General features: G+C 44.7%; 1 protein-coding gene across 1 annotated transcript; it reads left to right on the forward strand.

Moving 5' to 3' along the window:
* Positions 1-3,022: 3,022 nt before the first annotated feature.
* Positions 3,023-7,075, forward strand: LOC120645738 (lecithin-cholesterol acyltransferase-like 1). The gene is made up of 4 exons (XM_039922490.1): positions 3,023-3,415; positions 3,521-3,712; positions 6,364-6,651; positions 6,695-7,075. The coding sequence occupies exons 1-4, from the start codon at positions 3,023-3,025 to the stop codon at positions 7,073-7,075; spliced, it is 1,254 nt and encodes a 417-aa protein (XP_039778424.1).
* The last annotated feature ends 5,134 nt before the right edge of the window (positions 7,076-12,209 follow it).

Genomic DNA, 12,209 nt, shown 5'->3' on the forward strand with positions numbered 1-12,209 from the left:
GTAGGGGCCGGGCGCGTGACCGCTGGTTGCGAGGACGGCGGCTCGTTGCTTGGGGAGTGGGGTGGTGAGGCGGCGGCGTAGAAGCGTAGTGGGTGGAGTGGCGCGTGCGCTGCTGTGCTGTGGCCGTAGAGATGCTTTGAGAAGGGAGGCTGGGGCGTGGGCCCATGCTGTCAGCACCGAATATTTCAAATCATAAAATGAGAAATTTTAGGACGAAGTTTATTTGGTCGATTCAGAAAGCACAATGACGATGTGGAGACACAAACCAAATTCATGTGTGTTTGAAATCCTCTGTTTTACTCCTACAACTACAACCCCTAAGGCCCTAAGATCCCTTGCCTTTAGCCTTTTCCACGTGTTCTAAGACTTGTGTTTTTTTTTTAAATCACACAGTACAACTCATACGTTAGTGAAAAATGACCTCCCATTCACTCATCATAAAATGTTTATTTTATTTGGTAGGGTGTGCTAGAGACAATACACAATTTCGCAGTGTACTGTAAACAAAATCAACTGAGTGTAGTGTGCCACGCACAAATCCATGCTTTATTAGTATCCCACGGGCAAAATAGCCCAAAATTTATTGGTTTTTTCTTTGAAAAACAATTAATTAGAAATACAAAATGTTCACTAATTGAGTGTAGTTGAAATATTTAATATGCGCTTATTGGAGCACAATGTAGTTGAAATTTGTAGTTGTGAAAAGTGGAATGGATTCGAATGATCATTTCATATGTGATGTCGTATATGGTTTGATGCTATATCCGAAGAAATATTTGTGACAAAAACTTTTTGCATCTGATTTATTTCATATTCGATACTCATCGATCCATATTTGTATAGTGACTGAGATTATCCACTTTTATCAGCGTCAGGATCCAGCGCCCATCCATTTTTCAAACTCCGACTATGAGAAAGAAATATGAAATATATTATGGTACCAACAATATCTCATCTCTATATCCGGTCTGATTCTACGGCCTTCCGCAGTGTGAGCTTAGAGTGATGCTTCAAATAGAGAGAGAAGATCTAAGCATCACTTCATACACTGCTGCTACCAATCTTGAGTGATGCTCGTGCCAAAAAAAAATGGAAGCAGTGCATGTTCAGGCATCATGCCCATGAAGTAAACAAATGAAAAAAAATACCCACTTCCTTCTTGCATGTACTCATATGTCATTCTTTACCGTTCTTGAACAATTTTTTTTGTTTATTTGGTAGGCCCCACAAGTGATGCCCCTCTAAACTTTAGAGTATCAACACGCTGCAGCACAGTAACTCGATGCTTGTTTTCTTCTTGTGGGACCCGGTATTTTTCTGGCTTCACTCCACATTATGGAGGGCCTAAAGACTACCAAGAAAATACCATATTCAAAAATAAAATTAATCATGGGAAATACCATACTCTAAACTTTAGAGTATCTACACGCTGCAGCACAGTAACTCGATGCTTGTTTTCTTCTTGTGGGACCCGGTATTTTTCTGGCTTCACTCCACATTATGGAGGGCCTAAAGACTACCAAGAAAATACCATATTCAAAAATAAAATTAATCATGGGAAATAGAGGCATTAAATTATCTTGAATTTTATGAAATGCAAGAAATACTTTTTTAGTACGGTTTTGTCTTTGGAATATGAAACTTATTATATATTTTATGCAAAAAAATATGCAATAATAAATACACACCTCTAGTTTGTGTTACTTATTACTCTCTCCAATTTCCTAAAACAAGTTATTTTGGACATTGATACGGTCATTAAAAAATAACTTTAAATTTGATCAGTACTTTTTGCTATAAAATGTAGTCAAAATATACTTTCATTAAACTATGTTTCAAGATGATACTTACATCACTTTCATATTTCCAAACTCAACACAAAATAGTTTATTTAATATTTAGTTTGGAATAACATCGAAACGTCCTATTTAGGGAACCCAAGCGAGTACACACATGCATTGAATATAGACTTTAGAGGTCTCTCTTTTGGTTTAGTAGGCCTAATTTGCCCATGCAAAACGTAGATTTGTGATGGAGGGAGTAAATTAAACTTCCAGCCAAGGATTGATGTCTAAATTAAACTCACACGCAAATTCGCTCACCAACACGCATGAATTGGACCTTACGTGCGACCTTTAATAATAAAACTGTAGATTATCATTTTTTTATTACACAGATCATACACTCACAATATACGCACACTCATCGCCCCCATGAACTCACGTAAGCATAATCAACCCCTATGAGCATCTTCAAAGACTGAGCCGGCCGGCAAATCTTCAAGATTGATAAAGTAAAGTCACGACATGCGCCTCACTGTCGATAGGAACGTTGCCTACCACTAAAAACACAACGCTGTTAAATTCTGAAATATTCGCTCCTACGGTAAGTCAAACACAAGACCTCGTTGAGGCTCTTCTAACCACCGGTACGTTAATCTATCTCCAGAGACATTGTGTCATCAAAGTCAACTGGATCAAAAAATAAAATTGAATGGTAGAAGTAACCGACAACCGAGCAATTACAAATGTTATCAACAGTTTTGGAAGTAGTACATACTGGGAAGCGACATGGACAGCGCAACATGAACGCTCGGTAACTCGGTAAGCCGTTGACTGCAGGTGATTGGTCTGGCATGCAATTTGTCGAAGAGACAGAACTCCAATTTTTTAGTTCTCCCGACACCAAGTGTCTTAACAAAACGCTGCGGATGCTAGAGTCCTACACAAACCGTTCCCGCCACGATTGTCAACCCTTTTGCTTCTTAATTCTGACACTAAAGTGTTCTTTAACTAAGCTAAACGGTGTAGTCGATGCTAGAGTCCTATAAAAACCATTTGCACCTACCACGATTGTCAACCCCCTAAGTTCGTCATCCATGCCCTGGCAAAGATGAATGTAATACAATAGTGTCTTAATTATTATTTTCATGAACGGATCGGATCAGGAACTATTGTGCTGTATATAGAAGAGAAGCACATGAGCTATCGCCCAGCTCAACTAGCTGCAGTGCCTGATGACGATGCGGCGCCTCATCTTCCCTCTGCTCGCTCGCCTCTTCGTTTTCTTCCTCGCCACCGGCAGCTCGCCGGCGCACGGGGAGGCCGCCTCGCCCGTGCTCCACCCGGTCGTGCTGGTGCCGGGCTACACCTGCAGCAACCTCGACGCGCGGCTCACCAACGAGTACCGGCCGCCGCCGGGGATGCCCTGGTGCGACGCGAGCAAGGGCAAGGGGTGGTTCCGGCTGTGGAAGAACTACACGGCGCTGCAGGCGGACCCTAGGCTGGTGCCCTGCTACGCCGACCAGCTGCGGCTCGTCTACGACCACGCCGCCGGCGACTACCGCAACGCGCCGGGCGTCCAGACCCGTGTCGTGGCCTTCGGCACCACCCGCGGCTTCGGCTCCGACGATCCTGCGATGAAGTGAGTGTACGTGTATATTGTAAGTGTCTGAGTTGTACTGTATAATAAAAAAATTAAACGGTAGTAGAGAAAATTAACCAATGCAATTTTTCGTCAGGAACAATTGCATGGAGAAACTGGCGACGACACTAGAAGGAGTCGGGTACAGAGACAGCGAGAACCTGTTCGGCACCCCTACGACTTCCGGTACGCGGCGGCGCCGCCCGGCCAGCCGTCCAGGGTCTTCACCTCCGACGTCTCCCGCCTCCGGCGCCTGGTGGAGCACGCGAGCAGCAAGAACGGGGGCAATGTAACACCCAGGAAAAACCGCGGACGGTCCGCTAGGGATCGGCGGACGATCCGCCAGAGTAACGCCCAGATATTTAGCTGGATGTGGGCCCGGTCATCATCTCCTCTTTCCTCATTCCCACCTCGACCATAGACGAGCGCAGCTCGTCCGCTCGCGCTGCCGTCGCCCCCTTCCGTCGATCTCCCTCCTTCGGCCACCATACTTCGATCCTCGCGTGAGAACCTTCCCCGGCACCTCCTCCACCTTCCCCAACCCCTAGCCCGGCTTCTCCCCAGCCGGAATCGCCCAACCACCGCCGGTCACCTTTGGAGGTGCTTGAAGCTTTGCTCCACCATCGATCCGCTTCTCCGGTCATCCTTCGCCCGAACCGACCGCGGGAATGGATTCGTGGTGAGTCACTTGTGCCCCCTGGTCTCTTTCACCCTCCCGTTGTGCGCCGCCGGCGCCGGTGAACCGACGTCGCCGCCGCCGCCGTGCTTACTGCCGCCTGTCGGGTGGGCTGCAAAAGTGAGTCGCGGACGGTCCACCTAGGAGGGCCGGACAGTCCGCCGGTCAGGTTAGAAGTTGTCCAGAGACGATGTTGTCTCTGGTGTTCTCGTAGGATTGAACTGCGGACGGTCCGCTATTGGAGAGCGGACAGTCCGCCGTAGAGATTAAAATTTGTCCAGAGATGATGTTGTCTCTAGTGAGGTTCGCAGGGTTGAATTGCAGACGGTCCGCTATTGGATAGCGGACAGTCCGCCGTATAGTCTAGAATTTTGTCCAGAGACATTATCATCTCTGGTGGAATTGGCAGAGTAAACTGCGGACGGTCCGCCAAGGAGGGCCGGACGATCCGCAGTAGAGATTAAAAATTTTGTCCAGAGGCGTCGTTGCCTCTGGTAGTATTGCAGAGTTAAACTGCGGACAGTCCTCTATGTTGGAGCTGACGGTCCGCCGTATAGATTGAAATTTGTCCAGAGCGGTAGTTGGTTCTGGTGGGTCGACAGAGTTGTACTGCAGACGGTCCGCCACTTGGGCGCGGACAGTCCGCAGGGCATTCCAGTTGAAGTATAATAGTTGCATTCTTGAGCTGCACTCAAATATTTCATATGCATTCGTGTAGCATCTGCCGTTGAGGACGTCGTGTTCGAGGTGATTGCGGCACCGCAGGAGCAGCCGGAGCAAGCCTAGGAGGAGAGACGTGAGAACCCGGCCCAAGGCCCGTCTAACCCTAGCTCTGAGCAGCAGACTGAAGGCAAGGCCCGGTGCACATCCTATTAATTCAAATTTTAACACCTAGATATGTATTTATTATTTGTGCATTATGTTTAGGAGTTGTTTGAAACCCTAGTTGCATGAACCCTAGGTTTTCTTGAGTTATACTAGTATGTATAGGACGATAGATAAGCTATGCTAAATAGGGTTCGGTAGAAGTCGAGTAATTTTTGGTTACTCGCGAGATATATGTTGTTTTATGTTTCCATATATGAGTTACTCATCTTGGGATGAAAGTCTTAGAATGAAAGAAAGAATAGAATCTGAGACCGGGCGGGAGAGGTGTAGTTCCGCCTGTGTCAGTTAAGGACCGAGCCGTTGTCGGCCCTGCTGATCATGTTTGAACTATACTAACCGCATGCCGGGAGTAGGAGGTAGTCGAAACCGGTAAGTCTAGTACTGTCTCGCTTTGAAAGTACAGAACTTCATCACCACCCCTTATGGTGAGTCGAGTAGTCGTAGAGAAATGGGATGCATATGTTTACTTTTGGTGGTCTCTCGTTGAGCTCGGCTGACTATATGTAGGTGGGACGGTTCTGTAGTTCGAGGCGGGAAGAGGAAGGGTTGGTGCGTGTGGTCCGACGGGGCATACGCGTGCCGTGTTGGTTAGGTCCACCTTGAAAGGTTAAATCGAATCGATTCGCCATCAGTCGCTCTCGGACATGGGCACCTTGATCACTACGTCACAGCGTAGTATCGAGTGGGAGTATGTATGGCATATGGTTATATTTACTTGGAATGTTATTATATGCTTTACCATGTTTGCTCTAGATATGCTAAATTAGATGATGGTCAAAATATATAGAATCATTAGCTAAAATATGGAAATAAGGCTTCACTTTAGTCGCTTTTTCCGCAAAACTAACTACCAGCCAAAAACTTTGCATGTCTAGATATGTGGGCTAAGTTATACCCACTGGTCGGGTAAGTCTTGCTGAGTATTAGTTGCTCAGGACTTTTGTTGAAACATTACTGCAGGACCCGCAGACGTAGACTTCTGTCCCTGCTGCACTAAGTTCATCCCCCGGGATGCAGAGGGATGGGAGGTTGTGGAGCAAGACGTTTAGTTAGGGATCTCCCTAGGGTACACTTTTGGTAGTTGTAGGCTCCTTTCCTCTAGTTGAATCCGGGTTTCTGTAGTCTAAAGTTTGTAAATTTTGTATTTATTCAAACTCGATTTGTAAAACTTAAGGTAAATTCTTATGAATATTTGTTGTATTTTCGCATTTCTGTCGTGTTTGTACCATCTGCGCTCACCTTCGCGTGGGACTATCGGTGTTGTTTCGATCGTGACGTGGGCTGAGAAAGGGTTGTCAAATTAAATCATTAAACTAATGCGCCCGATGTGTTCAAATGACGGTCATTACGATTAATTAAGAGTTTTAATTTAGCAGGCCGTCACAGTCAAGCTGGTGATCCTCGTCTCGCACGCCTTCGGCGGCCACTACGTGCTCCAGTTCCTCCACCGGAGCCCGCCGCCGTGGAGGCGGCGGATGGTCAAGCACTACCTCATGCTCACCACCGGCGTGGGCGGCGACGTGTCGGTGCTGAGGGTCATCGCCTCCAACGACGCCGGCCCGTCGGCGCCGGGCGACGTGCTGTCGTACGCCAACACCAGCCGGAGCTTCGCGTCGCCGCTCGCGGTGCTGCCGTCGCCCAGGGTGTTCGGCCGCGCGCCGGTGGTGGTCACGCGAGAAGAGCTACTCCGCCTTCGACATGCCGGAGTTCCTCGCCGCCGTGGGCTTCCCCGCCGGCGACGTGGCTCCGCGGTACATGGGGAGGGCGCTGCCGGTGACGCTGGGTTTGAGGGCGCCGCTCGTGCCGACGACGAGCGTCGTGGGCGTCGGTTTGCCCACGCCGGCGCGGCTCACCTACGGGGACGGCGGCTTTGGGAAGATGCCGCGGGTAGTGAACGGCGACGGCGACGGCGCCATCAACTGGGAGGCGGTGCTGGCATGGCGCACGGTGATGGAGAAGGACCCGGATCAGGGATACTTCAAATCCGTTCTCCTCCCCAATGTGACCCACAATGGCATCCTCTCCGATGATTTGGCGCTCAAGCGGTTGGTTGAGATTCTTGCGGCGGCAAATCAAGCAACTTCTTAATTACTGTAATTCAATTACATATTCTGTTGGCTCCAGCAAATGTAACGGCAGGCTCTATGAGCTTGTACCGTAAACCAATTAAAAAACCACGCATTTTCAGTTTCATCGTGCAATGTCTACCTACCCAAAGACCATGACAATCGGACAAACACGGCGTGGAACTGTCTTCACATGTTCGGAGAATCTTCATCGTAAACTGCATGCAGCAAGTTAGTTGAGCGAAAATTTCGGTATCAAATTTGGAGAATGCATTATTTCTTGGATCAGAAAGAGACACGGAACACAACATAGAGCTGATGTTCTAGATGTGGCAATATATCTGGTGGAACCACAACTTCGTGAAAACCTGTGCAAACTACGACAAAAAAAATCGTCTAAATTCACCAAAAAAATCACACATGTAGATGATATGATCATACACAATCTTGTAAAATATCTTTTTCAAACTCGACTTCGTTTGTGAGATATAAAAATAACAACTTTCAAACCAGAAAGTTATCCAAATGATTTGTTAGAAATTTGTTATTTTTATATCTCAAAGACGAAGTCGAGTTTGGCCAAGATATTTTACATGGTTGTGTATCACCATATCATCTACATGTGTGATTTTTTTTTGTGAATTTAGATAATTTTTTTGCCGTGGTTTGCACAGGTTTTCACGGAGATTGTGATTTGCACTAGATACGTTCGTGATGTTCTATGGCTAGCTACATATGTTACGATATCCACACCTATATATCCGTCTCGACATAAATTTTGTCAATAATATAGAAAATCTCCATGTTAATATTCTCTCTATATCAAAATATTTGTTATCTCTCGTTCACTTTTAGTCGCGTATTATTAAAAATATTTTATATTTTCATATAGAATAGGGCTAATCCCTAGGAATACATACCCGAGCACACCCACCCTATCGCGTCGCTCGAGCCAACCATCCGATCCCGGCTCCGCGCGCCGCTGGAACGCAACCACCCGGTCCTTCTCCCGTGGTCCCGCTCCGGTTTTTCTCGGGCCGGATGCAGACGTGCTGTTGTCCGGTGGTTTAAACATTAGAGGTCACGCCGATGCGGTTTTTCAAGTGACTGTGCATTCTTACAACACGGGTTCCAATGTTTTATTAAAGTTAGGCATATGTGTTTTCTCTTAATTTGGATGTATCCTGTTTGTATATGCAATGGAAATTTTCCAAGGAAATTCATATACATTGGTGAATGTCGAAAATATAGTTTTGCAATCCCGAGAACATGGCTGGAAAGAATTATTTTGTGCCGGTATGCAGAAGCACAATCTTTTGGAATAAATTAATTAATCTTTACAACAAGAAAAGAAAGGCAAAACGTAAAGTGTGAAGTTGATCACAAAAACTCATAATTTCACACCTAGTTTTCTAGTTGTTCCGGTCATAGAATTCCACCCTTACAATGACACAAAGCATAATCACATCCAAGGAGTATTTATATGATGAACAGCAGTGCCTCCAACAAATACGGTGTTCAGAAACACAAGCTTGGCCCTCTGATCCAACAAGGCCGAATCCATGGTTCTTAGTTAGCCGGTCTGCTTTCCTCCTTACATATACTCCCAACTGAAATACAGCAGGACATGTGCAAGTAAATGAGAACAAGAAGGAACAGTATTAAAGAAAAACAAAACTCTTTGATAATAGCTTCTATGAATCCAAGTTCATAGATATGCAAGATCAAGAAGATGCAAAATTAGACAAGGCAAGAAGTGACCGACACTCGCGTGAACCTGGTCAGGGAAAAAACAGTAGCACTCAAAATTTCGAAGGTGCACATATAAAAACTGAACCAAAAATTCAAAATTTTCATGGCATCAGCATTCAGTTGTGAGAATGCACAATGTCATACATAGAGTAGTACACACATAATTATAGCACAATAACAAGAAAAAAATGTGATAGCACCATTTGTATTGGCTTTAATATCACATCAATAGCTCTGCATATAAAGGTTATGATGTTGTCCAGATAGCAACCAATTCTAATCAAATGATACGAGGAACCCAAAATTCTGGGTTGACTGTGTAGAATTCTAAGCAAGAGCAGATGCAACACGCTACACCAGGAATCTAGCACAATTTCTGGTAAGTGATTTTTCCACAATAAACAAAATAATAGGCTACAGTGAATTAAATGGAAATCTTGGCTCCTCGGTGAGAAAGTTTCATGAGGATTTTGCATAGTGATAAAAGTCAAGGCATGATTCGCAAACCAATTTAGGTGCCATAGAAAGTCCATGGCCAGCAGTACAGCCATCCACACCAACTACCTAGGGCAGTAGCCATCACCATATACTAACCCTTAATAGCTTGGTTATATGAAGAAATTTACTAGCGGCAAAGGATTGAACATACTAAGTAGATACCTATGATACACCTTTCTTTTAGATTACACGTATACCTTTTCTAACATATTTGATAGTTAAAATAAAACAACATGAAAAAAACTACAAATTACATGGTATGAACAAGGCAGAAACCTGAGCTCTAGTTAGTACAACATAAGACACTATCCATATACTCTGATAGAATCTGACAGAACCCTGATTGAAGTCCACCCTAACATTTTGCAAGTAGACTCTATCAGTTAGTACTGCATACCCTTGTCTAAAAGGACTGATCTCGCTTGTGGTAATGATATAACTCTAAAATGCATATTAAGCTGGGAATAAATTGTTGCTGTGTATATATATCAACCAGAATACCCAAATCAACAAATGATAATAGAATTTGTACAGAAATTTAAACATGTGCATATGCAGTATTACTCAGTGTATTATTAGTTTATCAAATAAAACCATCTCAATTCAAATCCTATTACAGAAAAATGGGTGGATTATGATAGATCAGTAAATTTTCTAACAAAGGAAATGCACGCTCTTATATTGAACTGAACCTCACGGTCCTGACATTCAGATGATCATATGGTAAATTACCAAAGCATTCATGTAAATCAATTGTCATCTCCTGTCACTGGTCTGCATGCACCACATCAGCTCTCTTTTAACACTGAAGTTGATCTGATGCTCCTCCTAGTCCTACAAGGCATAGTTGGACGAGGTGCCAACAATCTCGACAACATCATAGGATTGACCTGATGAACTGGCAATGCCTCCATTAGCTGCAGAGTTTAACAGTGCAAACTGCTTGTGCCCAGATTTTAATTATTTTTCCTTTCGTCACCTGGCAGAACGTTGAACACCAAAGATCAGAGTAATCAGATGTCCAAGGATGAAACGAAGACAGAGCTTCTGTGCTTGGTTCTTCCTATAGGGAAAGAAGAAAGAGCATAAAGTGGGGCTTGTCAGCATAAGGTTACCCATGCATGTACTGTAATGTCTAAACAAAATACATGATAAATACTTCTGCAGTGATGTTGCTGTAAGCATAGTCACGCGACCCACCTCAATGGCCTGAGTTTAGTAGATTTTTCAGCTCATCAGCAATCACCCAATAGCAAAATTTGTATTGTTTTTGAAAAGTAGAAGAGACATGCTATTAGAATATGTAATTTGTAGGCATAAAGATACTATGACGGTACTACAAGAAAAAATTCCGAAGATCGAAATTGAACATGGCAAAATCAATCGTTGAGGGATCAAATGGGGAACATGGAAAAGAATCACGCTACTACGAGAAAGCAACAATCTAGGGCCAACAGTGCTCTAATACATTCACATATCATTGGTACTAATGCAGGGGATCAATCAAAATCAACAGATCGTACGGGAGAAGAATAGAGGGCACCTTGTGCTTGGGGGTGAATTAGAGCTCACTAATCTGAAGAAATCCATGGTGCAGGGGAGGGAGAGGAAGCTGCCTCTACCAATGAAGAATGCCGCAAATGCCCATCAGATAATCTGCAAACTTGAAGAAAACAGGATTATATGCCTAAGCGTGCATATAACTGAAAGCTGAATCTGTAAGATTTTTGGATTGAGCATTAGTGCAAGATAAATCGCTATCAAACTGAAAGATATAAGCTACAACAACTATTTATTCAATGATTCAGTTTGATTTTTCAGCCTGCAAATAAAGGGCTTCAACATCGTGGTTACTTGGACAGGATAAGTCATTCATCCTGTCCCATTCCTTGCTATTGCCTATTAGCTTATTTGCAGTTATCTATGACTCTAGAGTTTAGTTCAAGCAGCAGTTTATGAAAAAGCCAGCGCTGCGAACATATGGCCAGCGACAGGCAACAAATGCCATTATCGGTATTTACCATCATATGCTTAAAAAATTCTAGCGATTCTGCGTATTGTAATTATATGGTTCATGAACTATAATTTCAACCAGCAGTTCCAACGAGAGAAAAAACTCTAGATCAGAATTCAGGTCACATGATGCAGACAAGGACAAATTACATCAGAATTGAGGAAAAAATACCAAGGGCAGCATATGTTCAATCTATCCATTCATACAACTGTGCAGGAGATGCAAGCGCCGTATCTGCAACTACTAATACACCGGGAGGGAGGCACAGGAGTCACAGCTCACATTGCAAACCATGCGATCATGCACGTTGCTTCATGAGGCCTTCTGTTTTGTTTTGAAAAAAAATGTTAGGCTTATAGAAGCTGCTTTTTTCAGGCTATGCATGCTGCTCCAATGTATATTGTAGAGACTGCGCCAAGTCAGATAAGAGGCATGCTCATTTCTCTGAAGGAGTTCTTTATTGTTCTTGGGATGCTTGTAAGTGTATATTAGATTTTCACAATGCCACGTGGTCACGCCGTCGTGACGAGCCCAAGGTGCCCGCGGAGCTAGCTGCCCTGCTGGCGGCTCCGCTGCATGTGGGAGCTCGGCTCCGTCCTCAACTTCCTGTGCATGCTCGGCCCATAACCGCGCCTCTGCTCCCTGGCCCCTCGCCGGCGCCGTGCTGTTGTTCTATCTCGTGCCATTGGCTTTGGAGCTAGGGTTAGGGTTTGCCGCTGCTATTGCGCTGTTTTGCTGCTTGGTGCAGGTGTTTGGGCCTCTGCTCAACATCACAGCGGAGTTCACGCACTACCGGAAAACGGTTGTTCGCCGTGTGCCTGAACTTTTGCCGTGTGTTTTTTTTCGGGCACATAACAAATGCACTATTTGCCGTGTGCCTCATAGAAAACAC

This window comes from Panicum virgatum, chromosome 8K (genome assembly GCF_016808335.1).
Source record: "Panicum virgatum strain AP13 chromosome 8K, P.virgatum_v5, whole genome shotgun sequence".
NCBI lineage: Eukaryota > Viridiplantae > Streptophyta > Magnoliopsida > Poales > Poaceae > Panicum > Panicum virgatum.

Excerpts from the sequence above, each read along its gene's own strand:
- LOC120645738 (XM_039922490.1), top strand. The coding sequence starts at position 3,023 with ATGCGGCGCCTCATCTTCCCTCTGCTCGCTCGCCTCTTCGTTTTCTTC. Across the intron at positions 3,416-3,520 it reads GCTTCGGCTCCGACGATCCT|GAACAATTGCATGGAGAAAC; the intron begins GCGATGAAGTGA and ends ATTTTTCGTCAG. Across the intron at positions 3,713-6,363 it reads GCAGCAAGAACGGGGGCAAT|GCCGTCACAGTCAAGCTGGT; the intron begins GTAACACCCAGG and ends TTAATTTAGCAG.